General features: G+C 53.0%; 11 protein-coding genes and 1 pseudogene across 11 annotated transcripts, besides 19 other annotated features; all 12 read left to right on the forward strand.

Moving 5' to 3' along the window:
• Nucleotides 1-26: 26 nt before the first annotated feature.
• Nucleotides 27-55: a microsatellite.
• A 240-nt stretch (nucleotides 56-295) lies between these two features.
• TraAM80_07033 (uncharacterized protein) lies at nucleotides 296-892 on the forward strand (the record flags this gene model as incomplete). The annotated part of the gene is made up of 1 exon (XM_029383847.1): nucleotides 296-892. One exon carries the CDS (start codon nucleotides 296-298, stop codon nucleotides 890-892), a length of 597 nt encoding a protein of 198 aa, XP_029236269.1.
• A 216-nt stretch (nucleotides 893-1,108) lies between these two features.
• Nucleotides 1,109-1,135: a microsatellite.
• Nucleotides 1,136-1,306: 171 nt separating this feature from the next.
• Nucleotides 1,307-1,340: a microsatellite.
• A 99-nt stretch (nucleotides 1,341-1,439) lies between these two features.
• Nucleotides 1,440-1,465: a microsatellite.
• A 12-nt stretch (nucleotides 1,466-1,477) lies between these two features.
• Nucleotides 1,478-1,511: a microsatellite.
• A 649-nt stretch (nucleotides 1,512-2,160) lies between these two features.
• Nucleotides 2,161-2,184: a microsatellite.
• Nucleotides 2,185-2,485: 301 nt separating this feature from the next.
• Nucleotides 2,486-3,295, forward strand: TraAM80_07034 (uncharacterized protein; the record flags this gene model as incomplete). Its single annotated transcript, XM_029383848.1, has 1 exon — nucleotides 2,486-3,295. One exon carries the CDS (start codon nucleotides 2,486-2,488, stop codon nucleotides 3,293-3,295), a length of 810 nt encoding a protein of 269 aa, XP_029236270.1.
• Nucleotides 3,296-3,500: 205 nt separating this feature from the next.
• On the forward strand, nucleotides 3,501-5,951 carry TraAM80_07035 (uncharacterized protein; the record flags this gene model as incomplete). Its single annotated transcript, XM_029383849.1, has 1 exon — nucleotides 3,501-5,951. One exon carries the CDS (start codon nucleotides 3,501-3,503, stop codon nucleotides 5,949-5,951), a length of 2,451 nt encoding a protein of 816 aa, XP_029236271.1.
• A 200-nt stretch (nucleotides 5,952-6,151) lies between these two features.
• Nucleotides 6,152-6,210: a microsatellite.
• Nucleotides 6,211-6,504: 294 nt separating this feature from the next.
• TraAM80_07036 (uncharacterized protein) lies at nucleotides 6,505-9,192 on the forward strand (the record flags this gene model as incomplete). The annotated part of the gene is made up of 1 exon (XM_029383850.1): nucleotides 6,505-9,192. The coding sequence occupies one exon, from the start codon at nucleotides 6,505-6,507 to the stop codon at nucleotides 9,190-9,192; it is 2,688 nt and encodes an 895-aa protein (XP_029236272.1).
• Nucleotides 9,193-9,490: 298 nt separating this feature from the next.
• Nucleotides 9,491-10,630, forward strand: TraAM80_07037 (uncharacterized protein; the record flags this gene model as incomplete). The annotated part of the gene is made up of 1 exon (XM_029383851.1): nucleotides 9,491-10,630. The coding sequence occupies one exon, from the start codon at nucleotides 9,491-9,493 to the stop codon at nucleotides 10,628-10,630; it is 1,140 nt and encodes a 379-aa protein (XP_029236273.1).
• A 194-nt stretch (nucleotides 10,631-10,824) lies between these two features.
• Nucleotides 10,825-10,849: a microsatellite.
• Nucleotides 10,850-10,938: 89 nt separating this feature from the next.
• Nucleotides 10,939-10,972: a microsatellite.
• An 86-nt stretch (nucleotides 10,973-11,058) lies between these two features.
• TraAM80_07038 (uncharacterized protein) lies at nucleotides 11,059-12,231 on the forward strand (the record flags this gene model as incomplete). The annotated part of the gene is made up of 1 exon (XM_029383852.1): nucleotides 11,059-12,231. The coding sequence occupies one exon, from the start codon at nucleotides 11,059-11,061 to the stop codon at nucleotides 12,229-12,231; it is 1,173 nt and encodes a 390-aa protein (XP_029236274.1).
• Nucleotides 12,232-12,387: 156 nt separating this feature from the next.
• Nucleotides 12,388-12,430: a microsatellite.
• A 386-nt stretch (nucleotides 12,431-12,816) lies between these two features.
• Nucleotides 12,817-12,845: a microsatellite.
• A 38-nt stretch (nucleotides 12,846-12,883) lies between these two features.
• On the forward strand, nucleotides 12,884-13,257 carry TraAM80_07039 (hypothetical protein; annotated as a pseudogene).
• A 1,182-nt stretch (nucleotides 13,258-14,439) lies between these two features.
• TraAM80_07040 (uncharacterized protein) lies at nucleotides 14,440-15,258 on the forward strand (the record flags this gene model as incomplete). Its single annotated transcript, XM_029383853.1, has 1 exon — nucleotides 14,440-15,258. The coding sequence occupies one exon, from the start codon at nucleotides 14,440-14,442 to the stop codon at nucleotides 15,256-15,258; it is 819 nt and encodes a 272-aa protein (XP_029236275.1).
• Nucleotides 15,259-15,599: 341 nt separating this feature from the next.
• TraAM80_07041 (putative vacuolar fusion protein MON1 B-like) lies at nucleotides 15,600-17,735 on the forward strand (the record flags this gene model as incomplete). Its single annotated transcript, XM_029383854.1, has 1 exon — nucleotides 15,600-17,735. The coding sequence occupies one exon, from the start codon at nucleotides 15,600-15,602 to the stop codon at nucleotides 17,733-17,735; it is 2,136 nt and encodes a 711-aa protein (XP_029236276.1).
• Nucleotides 17,736-17,935: 200 nt separating this feature from the next.
• Nucleotides 17,936-17,960: a microsatellite.
• A 77-nt stretch (nucleotides 17,961-18,037) lies between these two features.
• TraAM80_07042 (ribosomal rRNA-processing protein 9) lies at nucleotides 18,038-20,155 on the forward strand (the record flags this gene model as incomplete). Its single annotated transcript, XM_029383855.1, has 1 exon — nucleotides 18,038-20,155. The coding sequence occupies one exon, from the start codon at nucleotides 18,038-18,040 to the stop codon at nucleotides 20,153-20,155; it is 2,118 nt and encodes a 705-aa protein (XP_029236277.1).
• Nucleotides 20,156-20,531: 376 nt separating this feature from the next.
• Nucleotides 20,532-20,595: a microsatellite.
• Nucleotides 20,596-20,633: 38 nt separating this feature from the next.
• TraAM80_07043 (tRNA pseudouridine38-40 synthase) lies at nucleotides 20,634-22,439 on the forward strand (the record flags this gene model as incomplete). Its single annotated transcript, XM_029383856.1, has 1 exon — nucleotides 20,634-22,439. One exon carries the CDS (start codon nucleotides 20,634-20,636, stop codon nucleotides 22,437-22,439), a length of 1,806 nt encoding a protein of 601 aa, XP_029236278.1.
• Nucleotides 22,440-22,548: 109 nt separating this feature from the next.
• Nucleotides 22,549-22,569: a microsatellite.
• A 24-nt stretch (nucleotides 22,570-22,593) lies between these two features.
• Nucleotides 22,594-22,611: a microsatellite.
• A 127-nt stretch (nucleotides 22,612-22,738) lies between these two features.
• Nucleotides 22,739-22,777: a microsatellite.
• Nucleotides 22,778-22,818: 41 nt separating this feature from the next.
• On the forward strand, nucleotides 22,819-23,688 carry TraAM80_07044 (uncharacterized protein; the record flags this gene model as incomplete). The annotated part of the gene is made up of 1 exon (XM_029383857.1): nucleotides 22,819-23,688. The coding sequence occupies one exon, from the start codon at nucleotides 22,819-22,821 to the stop codon at nucleotides 23,686-23,688; it is 870 nt and encodes a 289-aa protein (XP_029236279.1).
• A 67-nt stretch (nucleotides 23,689-23,755) lies between these two features.
• Nucleotides 23,756-23,775: a microsatellite.
• Nucleotides 23,776-24,287: 512 nt separating this feature from the next.
• Nucleotides 24,288-24,346: a microsatellite.
• Nucleotides 24,347-24,363: 17 nt separating this feature from the next.
• Nucleotides 24,364-24,384: a microsatellite.
• The last annotated feature ends 1 nt before the right edge of the window (nucleotide 24,385 follows it).

The raw sequence follows: 24,385 nt of genomic DNA on the forward strand, positions 1-24,385 counted from the left end.
CAAATTTGTGGCAGTGTGGGCGCGTGTTGTTGTTGTTTGTTTGCTTCTGTTTGTTGTGCCGTGCATTTTTGAAATTTATTATTTTTTTGTTGTTTTGTGGCACCCCCCCCCCCCCTGCCTCCCTGCATTTGGCCCGCGCGCGAAGATAACGTCAGGGAAAGAGATAGATTAGAGCGGGAGGAGCGTCTTTTTCACGCCCCAGCAGTGACACAGTCTTTTCAGGCCCCCATTCCAAATTCGACGGCAACAAGCAGTAAATAAGAAGGAGCAGCGCGTGTAGGAGACTGTGTCGTTCATGTCCGCGAGTAAAGACGTTGTGTTCCCAAACATTTTCTGGGCGCAGCGATCGGAGTACATTTTTCTGTCCATCCCGCTGCAGGACGCCAGAAACGTCGCCGTGGAAATTATTGATGGGCGCATGCTACACTTTGCTGCCACCGCCGGGGAGCGGAGTTACGGCTGCGTCCTTGAGCTCTTACATGAGGTCTCCTCCGAGGAGAGTAGTCACGTGACAACTCCGCGGCAAATTGAGGTGAAACTCAAGAAGAAGTGGCCTAATGACGCTGGTGACGAGGAGGCGGCGGCACTCTGCCGCGCCTGGCCACGACTGACGAAGGACAAAACGAAGAATTGCCACATTCAGGTCGACTGGTCACGCTGGAAGGACGAGGACGATGACACAGACACGGGCGAAGGTGGCTTGGGCTTTGACTACGGCAACATGATGTCAGAAATGATGATGCCGAATGGACTGGAAAATGGAGAGGCGATGCCTTTCACGAGTGAAGCGGAGCACAAGTCTGGCAGTGCCAATCTCAGCAAGAACGATGAAGTCGAGACGGGGAATAATAAAGATGATGACTACGATGACTTGCCTCCTTTAGAGGGGTAAGCTATGTTATTAATCTCGTTGTCACGGGTCTCTGTGGGCACTACTGGTGCATGAGGCGCAACGATTGCTCCCATCGAGGGTAAGACGTTGTTTGGGGAAGGACTCGTGTGGGAGGATTTAATGATAGAAATAGTGATGGTAGCGAGGAAGGATGCGAAGGAGTGAGAATGTGCGCATGAGAGGGAGGGAAAAAGAGAGGGCGAGCATAAAATTTTGAAAAAAAAAATAAGAATAAAAAAAAAAGTCAGGGTAAGTGAAAATAATGAGTTGCTGGAGAAGAGGTGACATGTGGAAAGGTGATCTGGCCTGGGCACGTGTTGCCACCGTATCTTCTATCAATGTTTCTCACCCTTTTTTCTTCCCCCTTTTCCTGCAGCTGCACATGCCCGGATTGGGCAAAGATGAGTGCTTTTCTATTATTATTATTATTATTATTATTATTATTATTTCTCCCTTTTCTTTTCTACAGGTATTCGTGCCCATGCATTTCTAACACTGTGCGTGGTGTTTCTGGGATGTCGTGTGCACCAAGGGCACTGCCCTTCTTTTATTATTATTATTATTATTATTATTCAATTCCACTGTTACTATTACTGCTACTACTACTACTACTACTACTGTATGTATGTATTGGTATGTGATTGAGGGGTGGGGTGGCCGATATGTAGTGGTCCTGCCACTATCGGTGTTGTATTGCCCTCTTTGCGCCTCTGAACTTCTGTGTATTTTGCTGTGCTTTCTTTCCCCTTTCGTACTTTTTTTTTTTTTGCAGCATATGACACACTAGCTTGCATCTTTGGAAACGCAGCGCGCCTCGCTGAACCCCTCCAGCGAGCCACACATACACATGCTTCGCAATGGCCTTGGAGGGGGTAATGTGTGCTTCGGACGCACGCGTGCATGCATGCATGGGAAAACCCAGTCGTCAAACACATGGGATGTGATTCCCCCGCAGTTGGGGGGAGAGGCAATGTCCACAGCGGTGTATCGGGGTAAAGGCGTCTATGAGAGTCCCATGTGACGGCGCCACAGCAGTTGCTGGGCGGCGCGCAGCTGGCTGTTTTTTTTTTTTTACGCGCGCAGGATCCTCGGCACCTTACGCGCTTTGCGTGGATGTGACCGCGTGGTTGCAAGGGGCGTGGGCCATGGTGACACAAGAGAGATGAGCATGCGAGGAAGAGTCCAGTTGCTCCCTTTGCTGGGATGCAGTCACGTCGTTGCTTGCAATGCGTCAGGTCGTTGGCGATGATGGAGAAAAGTTCAAACGTTTTTTGTTGTTGTTGTTGTTTTTGGAAGGGGGAGGGAGGGGGTATTTTTTTTTTTTTTTGGACTGTCTTCCTCCTGCCGCTCCCACTTACGCGCGTTGACTTTGGCAACTGTGTCTGAGGCACTCAGCACCTTCACGCAAATTCTCAAAACAAAAAAATCGAACAACAAACGAAGAACTTTTTTTCCCCCGAAACAAACATACAAACAAACACAACAAAGAGGCAAAATAACACAACAGAGCAGAGAACAAATTACAGGACGCAGTTGGAGAGAAGGCGGATTATAATAACCGAGTTAGTAGTAATAGTGGTAGGAGCGGCAGTCATGCGGCTCTTTTCCAAAAAGCCTGTATTCGACAGCGTGAAGGTGAAGGCTACCCTTCGAATGGCTGGGACGCGTGTACGCATGCAGCAGAACAAACTTGTCAATGGCGTAAAGATTCAACGGCGTCAAATTGCAGAGCTCCTTGCACTGCAGAAGTACGAGTCGGCTCGCATCAGGGTGGAGCAGGTGATACGCGACGATGTGGCTATTGAGGGCCTTGAAGCGCTCTCACTTTTTCTTGATCTTCTCGCTAACCGCGTTCAGATGATTGCAGAGATTAAGGGTGGTAAAGGTGACGCCGCCGAGGCGCGGTGCCCACCGGAGCTTAAGGAATGTATCACTTCAGTTCTCTGGGCCTCTGTCCGCCTGGGGGATGTTGCGCCGGAGCTGCAGAATATTAGGAAGTACTTCGAGATAAAGTTTGGGAAGACCTTTGTGGCGATGGGCGTAGATAACACGGAATTTTCTGTGAATCAGACAATTATTGATCGTCTTGGCATATTCACACCGTCAAATGAACGTTGCCTGCAGTACCTCACCATGATTGCCTCTGAGTACAGCATTGAGGGCTACGATGAAGAGAAGTTGCGTGATCCGAACACGTTAGTCGCCTCTGCCGCTGCCGCGAGCGGCGCCGCCATAATGCATACCACCAATGAGAAAAACGCAGTCGCCGCTGCCGCTGCCGCTGCAGGTGGAGCTGTCGCCAGTAGCGGCACCATCAAAACACCATCGGGACTGCGCATTCCAATACTGACGACCCCGCATGACGAATTGGAGTGGCGGCTGCTCCAACTAAAGAGAGCATAAAAGAAGGGAAGGACAACGGTGAAGATGAAACGTTTTTGTTGTCGTTGTCGTTGCACCCCCTTCTGCCCGCCTTGATGCTTAGCGTTGTGGGAGAAAGGGGGGGAGAGTGCGCAGTAACCAAACTGGGTGGGGGGAGAGCGAGCGAGCGAGCGAGGGGGCATTACCAGATGTGTTTTTGCGTCGCTTCCGTATTGCATGCTGAGGCATGTCCATAGTGACTTCTCCCTGGTCTCACTTTTCTTTTCTGCGGTTAGGAAGGATAAACAGGGAAGTGAAAAACAAGGACACGGCTACGATACGAGGCGCCACAAAGATGAGTTTTTTAGGCGCACACGGTTCCTCGGGCTTTGGCATTACAATGGCGATGACACCTGGCAGTTACACAACGCCTGGCAACGTGTTCGCGGGCGAAAGCACAAACGTAAATACTGGAACTAAGCAGCGTTCTTCGGCAGACCTTACAGAGGAGGAGGTGCTTCAGTACATTGTTGACAATGTAAACAAGGTGTTGTCTAGGAAGTATTCGCTGGTGGAATTTGACGCCATTCAGGGTGTCCCCCTGCTACAGGTCGTCAATGACGTATTTGGAACACTGTCACCGCCACAGCAAATGGACTTGGAAGGAGTACCCATTGAAGAGGCCGCGCCGCGCATGATGGAGTTCCTGACAAAAACTCTCGGGTACCGAATCCCGGCGCTGATGGCGAACAATTTTGCGAGTGGCTTCATGCAGGCTGAGCCGACCATTGTGTACCCGACGCTTTACTGGGTACTCTCCAACATGCCGCAGAATGAGAAGCGCGTGTATCTTGCCCGTTTTCTGCAGCGACTTGACATTCCGGAGGCGATGCGGGCCCAGGACGAAGATGTGAGGGCTCTCTATCAGCAGTATGAGAATCTTCGCACGATGTTCGTTCAGACGCACCGGCGTGTTGATGCGCTGCAGGCCGCCCACGCAAATCCTGCAGAGGTGCGCCGAAAAGTCACCGCGCTTGAGGAGGAGCGAGACCGTCTTCAAGACTACATTCAAGTGGCGGAGAAAAAACTCGGCGGGGTGCTGGACAAGGAGTCACTTGTGAATGCAAGCAAGGCCCTCCGCGCGGCACTTGAGGAGGAGTCGTGGTTGGCTGAAAAACGGGTTGAGCTGCAACAGTCCCTCATCTCGGCAGAGCAGCGGAGCACTGAGATGCAGAACAGGCTACAGAACCTTCGCCGTGATGCCGCGGATGGTCGCGTGGATGTCATTGTGTGCCGCATGCGAGATGAGATTCAGACGAACAAGATGATTCTCGAGAAGCAGCTGCCAAAAGAACTTGAACAGAAGCGGCGAGAGAACGACGAACTGAATAAGCTCATTTCTGAACCGCTTGACATGCAGGCACTGGCGACGGAAAACCAAAAACTCGATGAGGCGTTGAAAAAGCTTCAGCTTCAGGTAAAGGAACGCCAGAGGCCGGGCGAGGATGGAAGCACTATTGCAACCATCAAACAACAGGTGGAGCGAGTGGAAAAGCGCAAGCAAGAGGTGTTAGAAACGCTCACAAGCCTTCAGGCTGACAACCGCCGCACATTGAATGAAATGCGGGATCAGGAGAATCGTATTAATCAATTACGTGAGGCGCATCAGATGTTGAAGGGCGATGAGTTTCGTATCTTTTCAAAACGAGTATTAGCGAAGAAGGCGGCAAGTGAGGGGATGAGGGCTAAATTGTCCGAGCTACGTGTTGAGTGGGGTGTGCTCACCTTTACAGAAAACGTTCTCAAGGCGCAGTTTAATGAGCTTGACGCCGAGATTGGCAACCTTGAACAAAAGCTTGGGCTGCATGGATACAGCCGCACAATGGAGGCACTTAGCAAACTGACACGTGAGAAGGACACCATTGAAGAACTCAAGGGCAAAACACTTGAGGAGCTTTCACACGTTGTACAAGACTTTACCATGGCAATTCGTGAGCGCCGAACAAAACTTGCACCACTCATCAATGAGCTTCGAGACGTTCGTCATACGGCATCTGAGGTGGATCAAGAATGGGCATCGAAAAAATCACATTACGATTATCAAGAGAGTTTGCTTATGGAGGACATCTTTAAGTTGGAGCGTGATGTGCAGGCTCTTCGGGACGAAACAAACATGAATGAATCTATCTACCATCGGCTACAGGCGCAGGGGACGTTGATTACTGCCCAATGGGATCGTCTCGAGGGTGAGCGTGAGTTTGCGGATATTATAAAAAGTGGTGCTGACAACCCAACGGAAGAAGAGCTTACGCAGGCCGCCGCATCCTTAGGGCGGAGCCCGAAGTGTACATACTGCGGCAAGGCAACTCCGACGAATGGGTGGCTCCTGTATCATCTAAACAAGGATCATGGTATCAATGTTTTGGCAGAAAAGGGATTCGAACGCGCAATAGAAGACTTACAGATCCGTCTGCGGGATATGCAGCAACGGCAGCTTGAAATTCAAGAGAATTATGAAGGGAACGTTCAACAGGTGGAGTGGTTCAATCAACTGAAGCGTATCCTACAGGCAAAACTGCATGCATTACAGACGGAAAATCCACGTGGCAGCTCGCTTGACAAAGACATCCAACAAGTGATGGCCACTACGGGGGCGGGCGGCAATGGTGTGGACATGCTGGTTTTGACGGGCAACTAGAGTAGTAGTCATTGACGGCGTGAATGCAACGCAACGAAATGGACAATGTGAAGGAATACGCAAATGGACGAGGGAAACAAAAAAGGGAGGGTGAATAGCGCATGAGAAGAATGTGTGTGAGAGGGGGGGAAGAAATAGTACTAATGGGGCAAAGCTCTTCTTAATAGTGTTTATACTTCCTTTGTGCGTTTGCCATTGAATTTTTTTTTTTCCTTTTCTTTTTCTTTTTCTTTCTTGTATGTATTATGCGTGTTCTTTTGGCTGAAGTTTGTGTGTCTCTTCTTTTTTTGCTGGCGTCGTGTAGTGTTGGAGCGGAGGCGGAAACGCAAACAGAGCAGCAGGAGGGAAGGGCAACACCATAGTTGGAAGTTCAGTCTGTCTCCAGAACTGGAGGGCTAACTGCACCTCGACACGTTTCCTCTGTTGTCGCTGGGGTGTCCTTCATTTCCCTTTGCACCTCATATTTCCCCCTTTCTTTCTCTCTCACGTTTTTTTTTTTTTACTTTCTTTTGGGACTTTTTGTGCGGCAGGACATTCTTCTGGTCCCGCGCGAATGAGGCAGGGGGCGCGGCAGAATTCAGGCCCAGCGAGGGTCACGGGTCTGAACAGTAGTAACGTGGCGGTGGACGCGGAGCATTCTCGTTCCGTATCGCGTAACGTTTACCCGCTGACTCCACTGGCGAGTTTTTCTACCGAAGACTTGGCGCAGCTTCGTCGCAGTTCCCCTGACGCGTATCAGGCGCTTTTGCAGTACGAGCAGCTTTGTCGTCACGACACGGCGGTGATCGAGGCCAAGGAGGCGGAGTTGCGGCGCTGCATTAGCGTCGGGCAGGAGGTTCTGGAGCAGTTGGATCAGCTGAAGGCTCGCTGCTCGCAGCTCGCAGGGGAGCGTGACGTGGCGGATGCAAAGACACGGGAACTTGAGCGGCAACTAAGACGTTTAGAAGCTGCACCACATCGGGGTGAGAGCGAGCAGCCGTCTGCGGCGATGCAGAAAGAGTCACGGAAAAGGGAGGATTTGCTTCGCGAGCAGCTGCACCACTGCGAAGCGGAGGTACAGCAGGTACGCACTCACGCAAAAGAGTTGGAGAGGGAGTTGCAGGAGCAGCGCCTGGTTCACGACGCGCTAAAGCGGGATCTTCAGGGCGCCGTTCAAGCAGCACGGGTTGCTGGTGTGAGAAGTGAGGCGGCGGAAACGGCACGGCGATCCGCGGAGGACTCTCTGCAAGAGATGCGGTCGCGAGTGGAGATGCAGGAGAGAGAGTTGTCGCGTGCCCGCGCCGCTCAGCGTGAGTTGGAGGAGGTTTTTCGTCAACGGCAACACGAATGGGCCACAACGTCGGCGCTTTATCGTGACTCTCAGAAACCATCTGCAGAACTTGTCACTGCGGCTGCCTTGCTTGTCAATATACATAACCAACTACAGGAAGTTGCCCAGGAAATGGGGCGCAGCCACAGCAGGAAACAGCAGCCGTCGTTAATGGCCTCCTCGCAGGTTACACGCTTGCGTTTGCCGACTGCAGTGACGGATAACGCCGCAACGGAATCCAGTCTCACCCCGGGGCAGCTGGAGCATTGGTTTGCTCACTCCCTGGAGGAAACGTTGCATCTCGTGCATGAACTATCGCGGGCTTCGCAGCAGGTGGAAGAACGTTTGCGTCGCTGCGACTCCGAGCTAGAGCGTGTTAGCTCCGAACGACAAGTTGCGCTTGACGATGCACGTAATTTGGATCGAGAGAATGAGCAGTTAAGGCTGGCGCTTGTGGCACTCAAGGAGAAGGTGCAGGCATTAGATGCGCAGACTGACCGGATGCGTGAGGCAGACTCGCTTGAAGTGCGACGGGAGACTAATCTGCGTCTTGTGGCACTAGAGGAGGAAAAACGTGCAGCACAAGCAGCACACCAGCGTGAGTTGGAGCGGACACGGCGTCAGGGAGCCTTGGAACTTGCCAGTCTTCAGGAACGTCTGGAAACTGAGCGGCGCATGATGGAGCGTGAGATTTGTTTACTTCGTGCTGAGCTTAACCAATGCCGTGAGGAACAAAAGTTGTCGACGCCATCCACGGGACGTGGGACGACCGCACGTTCTCCGTCGAATGATGTGCTGTTGCCGGAGATGAAGAGGCAGCAACTCGCATTGCAGAACAGGGTTGAAGAACTGGGGGCGGAGAACCTTCGCTTACGTGCAGAGGCCTCGCAGGAGATGTCTGAGTTCAGGGCAGAGATTACTCGTTTGGAGCAGCTTGTGCAAGATGGCAGGTCCCGCTACGAGCGGAAGGCTCAACTACATGAGGGAGAGATGGAAAACATAGTACAGTTGAAGCAGGAGCTGCAGCAGCGTCTCCATGAAGAGGAGTCGGCCGCGCTTCAGCGGATAGAGGAGCTGCAGCTTGAAAAGGAGCGCCTCAGCGCTGTGGAGCGTACACTGAAGAGCGAGTTGCTTAAAGCCTGCACCCAGTTGGGGAGTATGACGGCAGAGAATGAGCAGGCCATGACAATTTTACGTAGGCATCATGAGGCGGAGCTGGTGGAGATCAAGCGCGAACTGGAGACACTGCAGCGCAGCACCGAAGAGAAGAGTGCGCGCCTCACCGCGGAGAACGCTGGACTTAGGGAGGAGCTGGAGGTGAAGGATGTGGCCATAGCGGCGCTGAATCGTCAGTTGTGCGATGCCGGGATTGAGGCGGCGAAGATGCAAGACACCATTCACCGTTTCACACAGAAGGCAAAAGGGTTGGCAGAGGGCACGGTTTCTGTTGACCGCTATGAGGAGATTGAGACGGAGTTGATGCAAGAGCGTGAACAGGTGCATGTACTTGTTAGTTCACTGAATGCGGCCCAAATGCAGATGGAAGAGTTGCGTGGGAAGTTTGATGAACAGCAGACACGTGTGCGGGATTGTCTGCGTCAGCTGCCGCCAAGCCCTGCCCAGCAATTTGCAGGAGTTGCTTCGCTGCTGCAGGTTGTCCAGACGAAGGCGGTCACGCGTCTTCTTGCCATGCTTGACGAGCCACAGTCCGACTACGCGCCAAGGCTTGGCTCGCAGCGTGAGGAAGTGGAGGTGGCGACGCCTCACGTATTTGTTGGCGATTCAACCCCCATCGTCAAGTATTTTGCAATCCATTGGTTCCTCTCCACTGACAGCTTTGACACCTCTGCCTCCGCTTCAACAACCACAACTACACATGGAAGCGAGTGGCGGTCGAAGCCTCTCACCACCGACATCGGCGTTGGAAGATGATTTGAGTCCGCCCTCCACACCAGGTGTCCGGCAGCTTCATGAGATCGCCGCAGCCTTCTCCAGCGGACTCCACAAGTTCCTTAGCGATCTTACATTGTCAATCGAACAAGTGTTTCTGCGGCCCCACGCCGATTATTGGGAGTCTTTCGAGCACCTACAACATATATGCCTTAGTTCTTCTCCCACGACAGCTACTACGGATTTCAATACCACACCTAAGACGCAACTGGTGGCCACCGATGGCGGCGTCACGGAGAGCAATAGTGGCAACTTGAATAACGCTCAGGATAATAATTCGATGGAAGCAGCAGCAGCACATGTACACGAGGACACAGGTGCCGGGGCCATGTGGAGTGTTGTGGCCGGAAGGATTGTGGATGCCTATGTTGATGCATGTGCAGGGGTGTTTAGGCGCGCGTATCGGCTCACAAGCGGCTATCCGCGTGACGGGGAGGAGGCTTCTCAGAGGGCCAGTCACTATCCAAACACGAGCGGTGAGGAGCGCGTGCGTCGCGGCTCTGGTGGTGTGGCTGAACGAGGGCAATTTCCGCCAATGCAGCTGCCGGCAACGCCGTTAAAGGCTGCTGCGGCGCGGCATTCTTCTGAAGGGTCACACGCGGAGTTAGGAGAGGTCAAGTCGCGGTACGATGAGGTTTGTACGCGTGTGGAGCACCTTGAAGAGCAACTTGCCGCCAAGAAGCGTGAATTTGAAACGGAACGAGGTCAATGGCGTGAAACAGTTGGTAAACTTCAGCTAGAACACGCTGCACGGCGGCAAGGTGAGGAGGAACGTCAGCAGCAGCTTCTGCGAAAGGCAGACGAGTTGCGGGTGGAGCTGCAGAGCGTGCGGACACAATTAATTGCTGCGCGTGACGAAGAAAAACGAATTCGCCGTGACGCGGATAATGCAAGGGATGAGATGCAGAAGGAGATGTATCATCTTGAGCGGGAGTTACAGACGGTACGCACCGCAGAGGAGAAGGCGAGGCAAAAGCTGCGCGATATCAGTGAACAACTAGCAGCGTCCAAGCAGGCGCTGCAGCAAAGGCAGAACGCTGATATGTCGAGGGCGACGCAGTCGGAACGAGACGTTGAGAAGCTGAAGCAGGAGCTTAGTGAAACACACGCCGCCCACCAATTCGTGCAGCGTTTGTTGCAGACGGAAAAGCTCCGTAGCGAGGCTGCTGAGGGTCACTCGAAGGACCTCAGCAACCATCTGGCAGCACAGCACCTGAAAATTGTGGAGCTCGAGCAACGTGTGTCGGAGCTGCAGGAGGCACTGTGGCTTCAGCAGGCGGCAGTTGACGCGATGACGCAAGAATGTGAGGCGCTGCAGAAGGTGAATCGCGTCCTGGAAGAGCGGCTTGCAGAGGTGGAAAGCGAAAGAGAGCCTTTGCGACAGCAGCTCCAGAGCCTTCTCTTCCTTGAGCCGCATTGAGCCGAGTGAGTATGTGTTTGTGTGTGTGCTCTCCCGTATTTGCATTTGGTTTCCAGTGCAGCATGACATCTTCCGCAGGCCCCCTCCTGCGGAACTTGAGTGTGAAGTAGATCAGGCGAGGAATAGAGAGGGGGTGCATTCGTGCTGTGCTAACCTTGTAGTTTTTTACGAGTACCAGTAGAGGCGAGATCAACAAGAAAGAAAGAAAGAGAGAATAGATTGAGACGTGAAGGATGTGTGTTGGTTGTCGTTTAATTTCCTCTCTCTTCACTTCTCCGGTTGGGCTTTCACTTCATCGTCATTTATCGTTTATGTTGTTTTTTATTTATTTTATTTTATTTTTGATGCGTACATGAGCTGCAGAGAAGGTGCAAGGCAAACATAACTATTGGGCCGCCTCATTGTAAAGGCGAAGGTGCGTGATCTGAATGGCGGCAGCGGCGGCGTTCACCATAGAAATGCATGGTGGCAAAGAAACAAACATGGGTGGCGGCAAAGACGCGAACACCAACGGCACCGGTTGTACCGGTAGCCAGTCTGCTCCGCATACATGGCATAAAGACAGGTTGGTGCAATCGGAGTTTGGCATTACGCCGGTGGCGGGGGAGGGTGGGCGCGAGGCCAGGCCTCATGTTCATCCGCAGCGTTTTATGCGCGGGAGGGAGGAGGAGTACCGCGGCAAAAAACATATTGACCCGCATCACGTACAAGTTTCAGACGAAACCAAGCGGGAGGAGGGTCGTTACGGGAAAAGGCGGGTTCAAGGCTATTCGGGGGGCTGCAAGGACACCGTTTTCAGTCTCCTGGGTGGGGGTGGCAACCATACACCCCCGGAGCCGAACCGTGTGCGACCACTGAACGTGCACACAAGCACTTCCATGCAAGTGGCAGAGGCGCGTCTCTTGGAAATCGCCAAAAACCCGTCCTATTCGGAGGCGGCACGTGAGGTTCTGCGCCACGCCGGAAATCCGTCAATTGCGCGGGAGGAGGAGCGCCTCTCGCGGCGTATTGCGGCAGTAGAGTACGCGAAGGGAAGCCAGGCGCGGTGTGCCGCGCTGCAGGAGCACTACAAGGCAATGGATTTGGGAACACCAGGCGAGACGATTCAGATGCAGGTGCCTTTTGCGTTTGATGAATCTACACCGCGTCCTGATAATATCCCTGAGCATCGCGGCGTGCATTATCGTAACGCTGAGTCTAACCCGCTGCCGGGAAAACCTGCAGGACGCTGCGGTGGCGCAGACAAACACCGGGGACTGCGGGACAACGTGCTGCTCTCACAGAATGAGTACCCTGATCCCCCGGCCGTTGGCGTTCGTGTGGTGCCGCGTATATCAATACGGCCAGGCTCTTCACAGCAACGATCAACGGCGTGTATTGATGAGGAAATGCTTTCCCGATCAAAGGCCCGCTGCCACTATAGTGCAAATCAGCGAATGCCAGACTTTATTTTTGGTCGTCCGCCGCCCCCCGAGACACCACACAAGACACTTCGTAGCATTACTGAAGAACGCTGGAAGAAAGAGGAAACCCGCGCTGCAGAACGGCGCACCGGGCGGGCGATGACGCACCAAAGCCATAAAGTAACATCCTTGTGGTGATTTGCCCTTTTTTTTTTATTATTTTGCATGTGTGTGTATGGCGGGGACAGTGCTTCACTCGTTTTTCTCTTTTTCTCTCACACCTTGTATCGCGCCTTACTGCCGGTGTGTGTATGTGAAGGGGATGGCTGCCGCTGTTACAGTCCGTACGTGGCGTTTTTTTTTTTTTACTTTTTATTTCTCTCTTTCTTTCTTTGTTCCCGTGCTGCTCTCTGTGACGCTGGGTGGGGCCCTTTAAGGACGGTGAAAACTCCGCAACGGCGTGATTGGCGTCTGTGTGATACCCCCGTCGTATATGTCCCCACTCGCCCCACTCCACTCCAAGGAACGACAGCAACAAGAAAAAATATTTATGCCTTTTTATATGATTAAGGCATCGTGGCTGTTTTTTTTTCTTCCTTGTGTTTGGCGCCTGTTTCGCGTCGTAGCGGTTTTAATTGTCGCTGTAGAGTGTGTTTTGGGGCTTGCGTCCTTCTTTCCATTTGTTTGTTCCCCCGACCATCTTATGCTGTCGGCGGCGGGGGCTGCGTTCCGTGAGTCTTTGCTGCGACGTTGACCCCCTTCTTCTTTTGCCTCCTTCACTTTTGTCTGTCGCTGTTGTGTGTGTGTGTGTGGCTGCTCTGCCCTCTCAATGGGGGAAGAAAAAGAGATCCATGGAGGACGTGAGGGCTGCCATGCCGAGCAGCTGCTGCGACCCCACCTCCGGGGACTTTCCGACTCTCACGGAGGCAGCCACTGCGATCATGACACCAGAGGAGCTGCAGAACCTGCGCCGCAACCTCACAGAGGAAAAGATTGCCCATGCCAAGTACCTGCGGGAACACCCAGAGATTGACGCCATCATGCGGTGTGTCATGAGAAAACTGCTCATGCAGCGACCTGAGGAACCGGTTGGAGTGCTTTTAGAGTTTTTTCGCCCATGGTAACCTTAACAAGGAGCTGGAATGCCAAGATGAGAAGGAGGAGGGCGTACTACGGCTCTCTAAGCTGCAGCAGGAGCGGGGTATGTTGCGTGTATGGCCTCCTTGAAGAGAGTTGCTAGGTGACACACAACCACGAGTTATGTATGATGGAGTGAGGTGGACGGTAACGCATCTGAAGAGTGCCGACAAACTCGAAGAAGAAACAAAAAAAAAAAAAGGAAGTACAAAAGTGGAAAACTAAAGGATTTAATGCAACACAACGGGCGCGAGCTTCTTGTGAAGAGTTGAGGTGTGATCTTTGAATCCCGGCGCTCACCAGTGGCGTTGGTTTCTTCTTGTCTACTTGTTTGTAGCGTATGGTGGTAGTTGCAGATGTAATTTCCCAAGAATCCAAAGAAACGGAAAGAAAATCATTTTGCGGTGCAAAAGTCACTGCGATTTATTGTTGCATATTGTGGCATTGCGCTCCTTGCAACAGGGATGGTGTTGTACTTTGCACTGGAAAAGACATGAAAGCGGCAACGGCGTCCCGAAGGTGCCTTACGTCAGCAACGCAGCGGCAGGCGTGTTGTCATCATAGGCGCTGGCGCAGCTGGGTCAGCGCTTGCCGCAAGCCTGGCGAGCGCCTCACCGGACCTGCACGTGACTGATTGAGCGGGAAAGGAAACATGTCTTCCAGGCCATGGTTCCCCTTGCCCACGTGGGGCACCGTAGTTACGACCTTAACACGACCGGGGGAGTCGATTTCCTGCGGTCGCCTGCGACGTGGAACGTCACACGGGATGCATCGCTGGTTCAGGGTGAAGTTGTGCATGTCAACACCGCACGCAACGAGGCAGTTGTGGTGGAAACCCCTCACTCTCCTTCTGCAACCGCATCCTCATCGCCACCAGCACCATTAAAGTCATCCCCTGCATCTCACTCCGTGTCGCTGTTATCGCGCTGCGTGAAACCGCTGAAGAGTTGGTGATCACGAGGCGGTAGCGTTAGCGTTGCAGCGTCGCTGCTGCATCGTCGCTACCCGTACGACGCGCTTGTTATTGCGTGTGGCGCGGAAAGAACACTTGGGCCGCTACAACGTTTTATTTCAACTTCTCAGGTGGATCGGTACCGCATCGCAGTGAATCCCGGGATCACACGCGACTGTCTTGTACATTTGTTTCAAGGGACTGTACTACACGTGAAGGTGCCTCCAGCTTCTTTTGCAGGGGATGGCACGAGGCGTTACTTGTCTCGCCAGCACGACAGTACATTTATTAGTACTGTAAACACCATTTGGTGTTGCATGTATTATTTTAATAAGCTCTCGCTTTGCCCGTACATTGCAGTAACATCGGATCGGCAGCCAAGCGATGCCTTTCCTTCACCTCTCAATGATCGCATATTGTCCTTCTGGCGCAGTCGTGGTGTGGAATTAATTACATGCTTGTATCCTTCACATATAGACCTGGTGCGGAGTGAGGCAACGCTCTACAACTGTGTCACGAAGGAAAAAAAGGTGGTGCCATACAAGCTGCTTCTGCTTGATCTTCCTCTTGCTGCATCTGACTTTATTCGAAGTAGTGGACTGGGCGACGAGGCGGCGACGGCGGGGTTTGTGGATGTGCACCCAGACACGCTGCAGCACTGTGTCCATGCAAACGTATTCACCCTTGGTGACTGCGCAGCCCTTCCAACGGTGAAGAGTTATGGTGCGGCTTTTGCACAGGTGCCCGTTGTCAGTCACAATGTTGGGCAGCTGCTGCACCACGTCGATGAGACTAAGGAGGGAAAGACGGGTGCTGCGGATGCGCATGTGGTATTTGCACGCTACGACGGATATTCTTCGTTCCACGTAGTCATGACGACGTGGCGTGCCATGTGGCCGGAGTTGAAGTACGGCAGGTCTCTGCATGCGGGCGGGGAAGGCGGCTACCACACGCTGGAGAGTGCCCCATTTGTAATGACAAGCCATCACCTATGGGACAACCTGGCGTTGATCGATGTGCGGGGATTTTTGAACGCGGCGTACCACCAGTTTTTCCTTTACGAGGTGATGTTTTACCTTTTTTTTTACCCGGGCCGCGTGGTATCCACCGAGCTGGTTCTCTGTGCCCACGTTTAGCGTAAAAAAACGGTGAACGGCTTCCCGGGGGTCTGATGTGAAGATGAGCGTTTGCGTAGACGTTTTTATTATTTTTCGTATTTTATTTTTTGTTGCCGGTGTTCTTTATTTGTATGTCGCAAGGGAGTCGTTTGTGGTTGTGCTGCGTTCCCGTTGACCGCCTGCAATGGTGTGGGGTGGGGTTCCTCCTGCATATCCACGGGCCGGGAATTGTTATTGGCTTCTTTCATGATGTTCTCTTTTAACGCCCTCCTTCGTACACTCGCACTGTGTGGGGTGGGGTGGTGGGGGGCATTGGAGGTGTTGCTGCAGAGTGGCTAACAGGCGCGTGGCGGGGAGCGATGGAGTTTGCTGCGGAAGAGCGTCTGGGCGGCGGCGGTGGCAGCGGCGAAGATGATGCTGAAACCATTGCCTGCGCCTCCGCGCACGCGGCTTTGGAGCAGTCAGCTCGCCTAGAAGAGTTGAGCTCTGACGCGAGGGACGAGGATGAGGAAGAGGCATGCGCTGCTGCAAGGAGCATGGAGCTGAGGCCCTCTGCGGTGCAGGAAGCAGTCTTGACGGGTGCAACCATCGACGTGGAGCACATGGACGAGGTTCAGGCACCACTGCAGGCGGCAGTGGCGTCGCAGGCGCATGGGCCCTCGCCTCTGTTCACAGCGTCTAAGTGTGTGGCGACAGATGATATTTTGCGTAGACACGACAAGCATGTTTTTATTCTCACAAGCGCCGGCAAGCCTGTCTTTACACGTCATGGAGATGAGAGGGAGTTCAGTGAAGTTTTTGGTGTTTTTCAGGTGATCATGGCCATGGCTCGACAGAGACACGGCGATGCCGCAGCGATGCAGCAGCAACGGCAGCATGAAAGTCTTCGTCGCATCAAGGCGGGGGATCTGAGCCTGTACTTTTACGTGGCAGAGGAGCTTATTTACGTACTCGTGACCCGCACCGGTGAGTCCATGCGTAGCTGCATGAGCCAGTTGCGGCAGATTCATCTGCAGCTGCTTGGCCTTGTGCCCAATGTGAGCAGTATTCTCTCCCGCTGCCCCTCCTATGACCTTCGGCGGCTTATTTCATCCACCGAATCCGGTGTGCTGCGGCAACTCATCAGGCGCTACAGCCGAGAGGAGTGTTATTTGTTTCGCTGCCTCGCCGCAGCGCCGTTGTCCGTGAAGTGGCGGCGGTTAATGGAGTCTCTCCTCGCCCAGCACCATGGCACTGGCTTCCCAACACCCAATTCAACCGACGGCAGCGACGAGAACCCCGCTGCAGATGCGAGTCACAGCGCGACGGCAAAAAATCATCTTTACAGTTTTGTGTTTTTTCGGGGGCGCGTGGTGTGTGCGGTGGGGCCGGCGGACTCAGACGCGCCACTCCACGTTGAAGATGTGCTTGTTCTACTGAACTTTACGCGGTGCCTTGCCGATTCACAGGTGGGGGAGATCTGGGCACCGCTTTGTTTGCCCATGTACAACAACACCGGATATCTGTGGTGCTACTGCGCTAACATGAGTGTCATGGCGCGGGGACAGCAGCAGCAGCAACTATCACAGCGACTCACTGGTTGTGAGCACCACGGAGAAGGCGGGGCACGGGATTCAACAGCTGTGGGAGGCGGTGCCAGGAAAAATGTCGCCGCATTGGACGCTCTCGTCTACGAAACACCGGCGAGGTTCGCAAAGTCTGAGGGGATTTTGATGGTGCACATTGCCGCCAGTCAAGAGGCTTTTGTGGCTCTTGCGGAGCAGACCTGTCAAGTGGCGCGTCACCTAATGTCCGAAATTGCCCAGTTGGAGGAGGAGCTTTCTCGACTTGAGCACCTTCCGTTGTCTCTTGTCATGTCAGCGGAGAGTGTAGAGGAACAGAAGCGGCAGCTGCTGCTTCTCAGCTGCGATACCGCGCCCGCCCTGGTGGCCTCTTCCGACTTTTTGAATGTTGACAGGAACATTTTACCTTCTGTATCGATTCATCCAGATGGGCTTCAGTGGTTCGCTGCGGTGCTAAGGGGTAACCCACGTAGAGGGGGAACCGCGACGCTTGTCTACAGTGAGCCGTCAGCGGCGATGCGATTGAGCTCACGCGAACGAAAACGACTGCTGCGGCTTGTGGTGGAGCAGCGGGATAGACTCGCACAGTGTTCGCGCTCCGCTGAGCCACTCATGTTGTTACGCATGGATGATGTGAACCTTCTTGTCATGCGAACAACTGCCACTCTTGTTGCATCGCTCATGGAGCAATTCTACACAACAGGAGCTAGAAATGTGTTGTCACCCTCTGCAGAGTCAGGCGGCAGCGGTGCCGATTTTATATCAGTAGAAGGCGCTATGTTTGCATCGAGTCGTATGAGGGAGCTGTTGCTTTTATTCTCCCCGGAGGTGTCAAACCCACAGATGCTGCGATGTGCATTGCAGGTGCTTGTGCGGGTGGTCGCTCGGGAAGCTGAGCTGTCTTTTCAGCAGGTACGTGGTGGACGACGGTGACGGCATCTCTTTACCGTGCGAAGTGCCGCACCAACAATCCTGATCTGTGGAGCTCAATCCGTGGTGAATGCCTTGGCGTTTTTGATTTTATTTCTGTTTTGCTTTCCTGCTTGTTCGTTGTTCTCCGATGCCTGGCTGCTGTTATGTCTCCCCAGCAGCACGCACAAGCCAACATTTTCTTTTTTTTTTCATTTGTTGATTATATATATATATATATATATATATCTTTTTATCTTCCACTTTATGTCAGGTTCAACGACCACGACTCCGTCGCAGGAATTTTTTGGTGCCTTGTTTCCTTAATGCTGGCCAAAAAGAGGGCGGAGAGGCGGAACGCCATTGCCGCGACGGCTTCGGCGCAGCGAAAGAGGGAGCTGAAGCAGTTGCGCGGGAAGGCGGCGGGTGCGAAGGCGGATGGAACGGAGAGACCGGGAAGAGTTGGGAAGCGCCAGCGCACTAGTAACGAAGCGGAGGATCACGCAGTGGATGCAGCGGTGGCTTTGGTGGAGAACCCGGCGGATATGCTGCGGGCCATTGGAGACCACGTCAACACCCGGCTGCAGGAGCTTGAGTTTGACGACGATCTTGACGCGGATTTGTTTGACGAGCAGCAGCGCCAGTTGCGGGAGGAGGCGGCGATTGCGGCGGGCACCAAGTCACGTGTGCTTTCCACTTCAATAGCAAAATTTCTTCGACGGCAAGAGGAGACTGTTGCAGATGATGCCGGTAGTGCCGTGACGGCAAGTGCCAAGATGGTGCGCATTAGACACAACAGTAATGCGGTGACGGCGGTGTGTGGCCTTGGAGCGGATTTGGTGGTGCTTGGGGATAAGTCAGGTGCCATATACATGGCGGAGCTGAACGGTGGTCCTTCCCCGCCACTGTCCCCGAATTCCTCACAGAAGATGCTTCTCAGTCCATTTTTGCCGGCGGCGGTGCTTTCCATTGCCGTATCTGACACACGTGATGTGCGTCCCTCACAGCGTGCCCTGTTTGAGCGTAGTACCGTGGATACCAGCGTCACGTCGTACATTGCGGCTGGTGCCGCAGATGGTACAATAAGTGTATGGGTAACGAGCACGCGAAAGCATATGGGGTTTTTATCCATGCATCGTTCTGCGGTGACAGGGTTGGCATTTCGTCACGATACACTGTATAGTTGCAGCAACGACGAGACATTGCGGGTGTGGTCCGTGCCGCAGATGATTTGTCAAGACAAACTCTTTGGTCATCAAGGACGAGTTCTCGGCATACACTGTCTCAAGCGTGAACGCTGCGCCACTGTTGGGGAGGATGGCACAATGCGCTTTTGGAAGGTTGACGCGGCGACGCAACAAGAATTTGCCACAAGCTCCCACTTTGGTGTAAAGGTTGTGCTCGAGTGTGTGACAATGGTCAACGACAATGTCGTGTTGTGCGGTGCTGCCAACGGTGCACTTCTGTTATTTGATGTCAACAGGCGGAAGCCGCTTGCCGTGCAGGAGGCGGCACACGGATACGGATTCGTGGGCGATGGCACGGGTCTGGAAAAGGCGGTAGTGGCAGCCCAACAGGAGCAGGCTAGCGATGCGAGTGAACAAGCGCGGGAGGTACGTCGGCAGAACGCAAACCCCATCACATCGGTGGCGTCAATACCGCACGCGGACGTGGCCGCCAGCGCAAGCTACGATGGCAATGTGCGGCTTTGGCGCATCGTCACTCCAGAGGTCGGGAGAAAGTCAGCGGCAACGGCGGATCATACCGAGTGCGTGGCGGCGACCGCAACAACGTTTGAGTGTCTGGCATCGATCCCTGTGGGCGCCATTGTGACGTCTTTGTTCTTTACTCCTAGTGGTGATGCTCTTCTTGTTGGTTGCAGTAAAGAGCCGCGACTTGGTCGCTGGGTTGTGCAGCGAAGTGCTCTCAACGCCGCATATGTGATACCCCTTGACGATGCCAGGCTGCGTGCGTCTGCGTCATGTGCGGCAGTGGAGCACATCCCTGCGTTGTTGTACGGCTTTGACGACGAGGAAGCGGGGAGTGACAAGGAGGGGGAAAACGATGTCGCGGGGAGCGAGGACCCGATGGACGGCGAGAGTGCCCCTCAGGCCAACGACGGCAGCGATGATGGCAGCAATGGCGAAAACGGTCTGTTTACGCTTGGCGAGGACGGCCAGATGCAGTTTAGTGCGCCGGCGGAGGCGGATGTCGCAGGGAAGAAGATGGCACTGCGTAAAAAGAAGAAGAAAATCGAAGCCAAGAGGGAGTCAAAGGCCTCGACACATGGTGCGGGTGACGGCAACGATAAAAAGGGGCGTCCAGCGAGGGTCACAAAGCTGACGAGGGCAACGGAGCAGCAGCAGCAGCAGCAGCCCGCAGGCGAGCCACCGAAGAAACTGAAGAAGAAGAAGGGGGCAAACTTCAAGGTGGTGAAGAAGTAACGGGGAGTGGAATGAGGCACTGCGCGTGTTGTATGTCCCCCGCGACATATTCATTGTCTCCTTCTGCACCCCACATGAGATCAGGTTTCCTTCTTTAAAATGAAGAAAAAAACAAAGGAAAAAAAAAAAGAAAAAAGAAAGGAAAAAACAAAGGGGAAAAAGAAATAACAAAGACTACAAGGCATAATTAAGGCAGCCTCCTCCCACCAGCCAACCAAACAAATGAAGTGAAACCAGAGACAGACACGCACAACACGCTTAAAACTGGAGCACGTAACTGAGTAAGAGCCGCAGGGAGTCTGCCTGCCACTGCTGAGGGAAACCTGCAGGTGGTGGGCAAAGTGAACTCAGCCTTTCTTGTGGCGAGGCGCCACCGTTTTTCGTTTGATTTTGTTGTTTTTATTTTTCTGGTGCATTTACGTTTTTTGTTTTTTTTTTTTCTCCTTTCGTTCTTGCTTTGTCCCCCACCTGCAGCGACATGCCTTGTCAGACGAACGCTGCAGCCACAAGTAGTGATGTGAGTGGAGGTGGTTCCCCCCCCTCCATCTCCACCACAGCCATCGTGAGAGTGGCAGATGCCGCCGTTGTAAATAATAACGGCGTGAGCAAAGGGGAGGCGGAAACGGTGACCACGACCGCGGACGAGCAGGCCCGCAAGCAACCAAAGCGCAAGGTCGCCATTATATTTGGGTACGTGGGTGAGCGCTACTGCGGCCTACAATGGAACCATCTGCCGGACTATCCCACCGTTGAGGAGGAGCTGCTGCGGGCACTGTACCGCACAAACATGATTTCGCAGGAGAACTACGAGCAGGAAAAGGTGCAACAGAAGCTTAACTGGGACCGTGCGAGCCGCACGGACAAGGGGGTACATGCGCTGCGTAATGTGATTTCACTCAACGTCATGCTTCCGTACGCGAAGGGCTCCACCACGGAGTACGATACGCAAGAGGCAAGACGTCTTTTAATGACCGTTCTTCCACCCGACATTGTGGTGTATGAAATTGTTCCGGTGACGCGTAGCTTCAATGCCTACATGCTGTGCGGAGCACGTACCTATGAGTACTACTTGCCGACCTTTGCCCTTATGAGCCCCGGGGAATACAGCCGCGAGTACTTCCCGGCCGCGTTTGCCCCGTCACGGCCTACACTGGAGGAGGTGGGCTTACCTGGCGTGTCTTCTGCGCGCCCGAGAGCCGCAGGAGGAGAAACACCGACATGCGCTTCGCTGGGATCAAAGCGCCCGCGCGAGGTGGAAGGAAAAAAGGGGGGAGAGGAGGATTTGGCTGGGGGCAACCGTGCTGTGGCGAGCACGAAGGGTGCAGGTGGAATGAGTGAAGGGGAAGAGGGTGAGGATGAGGTGGAGAAGCGAGATCAGCAGCAATTCGTGACTGGTGATAACGGCAATGACACCGTGCAAAAATTTCACGACGGCCTTTTTGAGAAGTTGCTGGTGTTTCACACCATCCCTGAGGACGGCATGCGACACGTGTCGCAATATCGCCTCTCACACGAGCGGCTAGAACACGCTCGAAGTATTTTCCGCCTTTACGAGGGAACATACTCATACCATAACTTTACGCCTGGGGGGCGAGCAAGTGACCCTGCATCTATGCGCTACATCACGTCTGTGACGGTGGGGGATCCCTTTATTATTCAGCCCACGGATGCTGCTGTGGCATCGGCGTTACAGCAGTGGACACCGTCACGATGCTACTCCCCGGACGGCGAAGAGCTCGCAACGCAGGGAGAGAAGGATGAGGCTGGTGTTGAGAAGATGCGAGAACAGATGCGAGAGCATATGCTGCGTGTGTATGGTGGCTCCTCCTGCGAAGGGACGGAAAGCGGTGCCCCGGGTGGTCTTGAGGTGGTGCGAATTGAGCTGCATGGACAGAGCTTTATGCTTAACCAAATTAGAAAGATGATAGGGGGCGTTGTTTCCATCTGTGCCACTGGTTTGCCACCAGAGTATTTGCGCGAGCATCTGTTAAACAAGGCTGTACGCTGCGGCGTGCCAATGGTGCCGGCGAATGGTCTCTTTCTCTCCTACCTTGACTTTCGGCGGTACAATTACCGTCTTGAGCGCATCCAGAGCCAAGGTGGTAACGGCTCCGGAAAAGGCGGTGTGTATGTGGACCGCGTGAACAACGACGCAGTTGAAGAATTTCGTCGCAAAATTATTGCTGTTGTTTTGCGTAATGAGATGGTGGGCGATTTGATGGGACGGTGGATGCGGTCCTTGCGACACGTGCTACGGCTTGCATGTGGTATTGAGCTACCGTAGCCACTCGGGACTTCAACACCGCCGTAGTTTGGTTTCCTTCGTAAAGTAAGGAATGAACAAAATAAGTTTGTATCCTCAGACACACACGTAATGGGATTGGCCTTTCTTGGTTGTTGTTGTTGTTGTTGTTTCGTTTATCCCTTTACTGTTTCCCGTGTGTGTGTGTGTGTGTAAAAAAGGGAGAGTGATGTGGTGGATCACCTCCCTCTGGTCTTCTCATCTATGCAAATTCGTCTTCTGCATTTTTTTAATTTTGCTGTTGCTGGACGGTTCTGGCTGATTTCTCTTCTTCACGCGTAATATATATATATATATATATATGTCTGTGTATACATGTAGACCTGAGTAACGTCAACGCGAGGTACGCACTAAGCACCGTATGTGGAACGTTGTTTCTAAAGTTGGGAAGGCGGCTTACCGAACCGCTGCCAAGACAGGCCTCGCCGCCGGCACAGAGCAGCCACCGTATCCGTGCGCTTTGCCGCTGCAACGCATGGAAGATCCTGATGACCTTTTCAGAGCGCAGGAACTCCTTGACAACATTTTTGCCTCCGCCAAAGACCTCCTTGAAAACGATGCGGAACATCAGTGGCGCCTTGTTGACTACCAAGACCCTGACAAGAACGGTGACTTGCACCTCTTTACCCGTCCCCACATTGGTCCTTTTAACTTCGTCAAGGCCACTCTCTCTTTTATGGGTGTGACGCCGCAGCGAGTGCTTGACACCGTGCACAGTGATGATGAGGCAGACCGCAAAAAATATTCTGCAAATATGGTCCGGTTTGAGATTCTCGCAAGGCCGACCCCCACGTCCAACGTGCAGTATCAGGAATATTGGGCACCACCACCGGTTTCAGGTCGCGAGTTTATCTTTTTTGCTGAAAAAAAATATGTTGAAGAAGACGACGTGTACTATGTATATGGCTGTAGCATTGACTACGCAGCACGTGAAAAGATACCCGGTAACCGCGTGCGTGCGTCGTGTCTGTGGGCATGGGAGTTAACTCCTATTGGTAACAATACAATGGCCACGTATGTGAGCTGCATGAACCCACGCGGCTGGACACCCACCTTCATCATTGGGTGGCTTAAGTCGGAGGTTGGGAACGAGCTGATTTCATGTCGCCGTGTCCTATATGGTGAGGCCGTTCGGTTGGAGTGCGCATCACTTTCTAGCATTGGAGTGACAAAGGAGGAAGAGCAGGAGATCATAGCGAGGCACTTGGAAGAGGAGGGATTGCCGCATTAGAGGCCCTTTTTTTTAGGTTTGTTTTTCTTTGTTTGCTTTTGTTTTCGGACCTTTACACAAGGTCAGCATATATATATATATATATATGTGTGCGTGTGCGTGTGTGTAGTTCTGCTGCATCCCCCTTTGGCATGGATGTGGCGGCGAGGCGAGAGGCGGTGCCGGGCCCCAGCCACCAGTGGAAAGGTGAAACTGAGTGCTACAGAAGCCAAATACTTAAAGAAGGGGAAAAAAATCGAGTGAACGCGCATCTCCCCAATTCACAAGGATAAAAAAAAGATACGGTGCATAAGATCATCATCGTATTCAGGCAATCAAAACAAATAAATAAACAATTGGGGGGGGGGACAGGGGAAAGGGGGAAGGGGGAAAAAAAGTTGTAGTACTTTTTTGTAAATGTCTCTGCTTTGCGTGAGCTTTGACGCTTTTTTTTCTTTTTAAATTTTTCTTATGTTCCTCATCAGTAGACAATTTGTGGAGAAGTGCAGTGGGTGTTGTTTTTTTTTTATGGTTCCCGATGCATCCCTACCAACGCATCCTCCAATCGGTGTGCATTTGATTTGACGAAGAATCGGAAAGAAGATGTGTCAATCAGTATCTTTGCTTTTGTTTTTATTTATTTTGTGCTCGTTACGTTTGTTTGTTTTTTTTTGGTTTGATCAGCCAGAGCCTTGCCACACACACACACACACACACT

The sequence above is a fragment of the Trypanosoma rangeli genome (assembly GCF_003719475.1).
Source record: "Trypanosoma rangeli strain AM80 chromosome Unknown Tra_15.4_contig_00276, whole genome shotgun sequence".
Classification (NCBI taxonomy): domain Eukaryota; phylum Euglenozoa; class Kinetoplastea; order Trypanosomatida; family Trypanosomatidae; genus Trypanosoma; species Trypanosoma rangeli.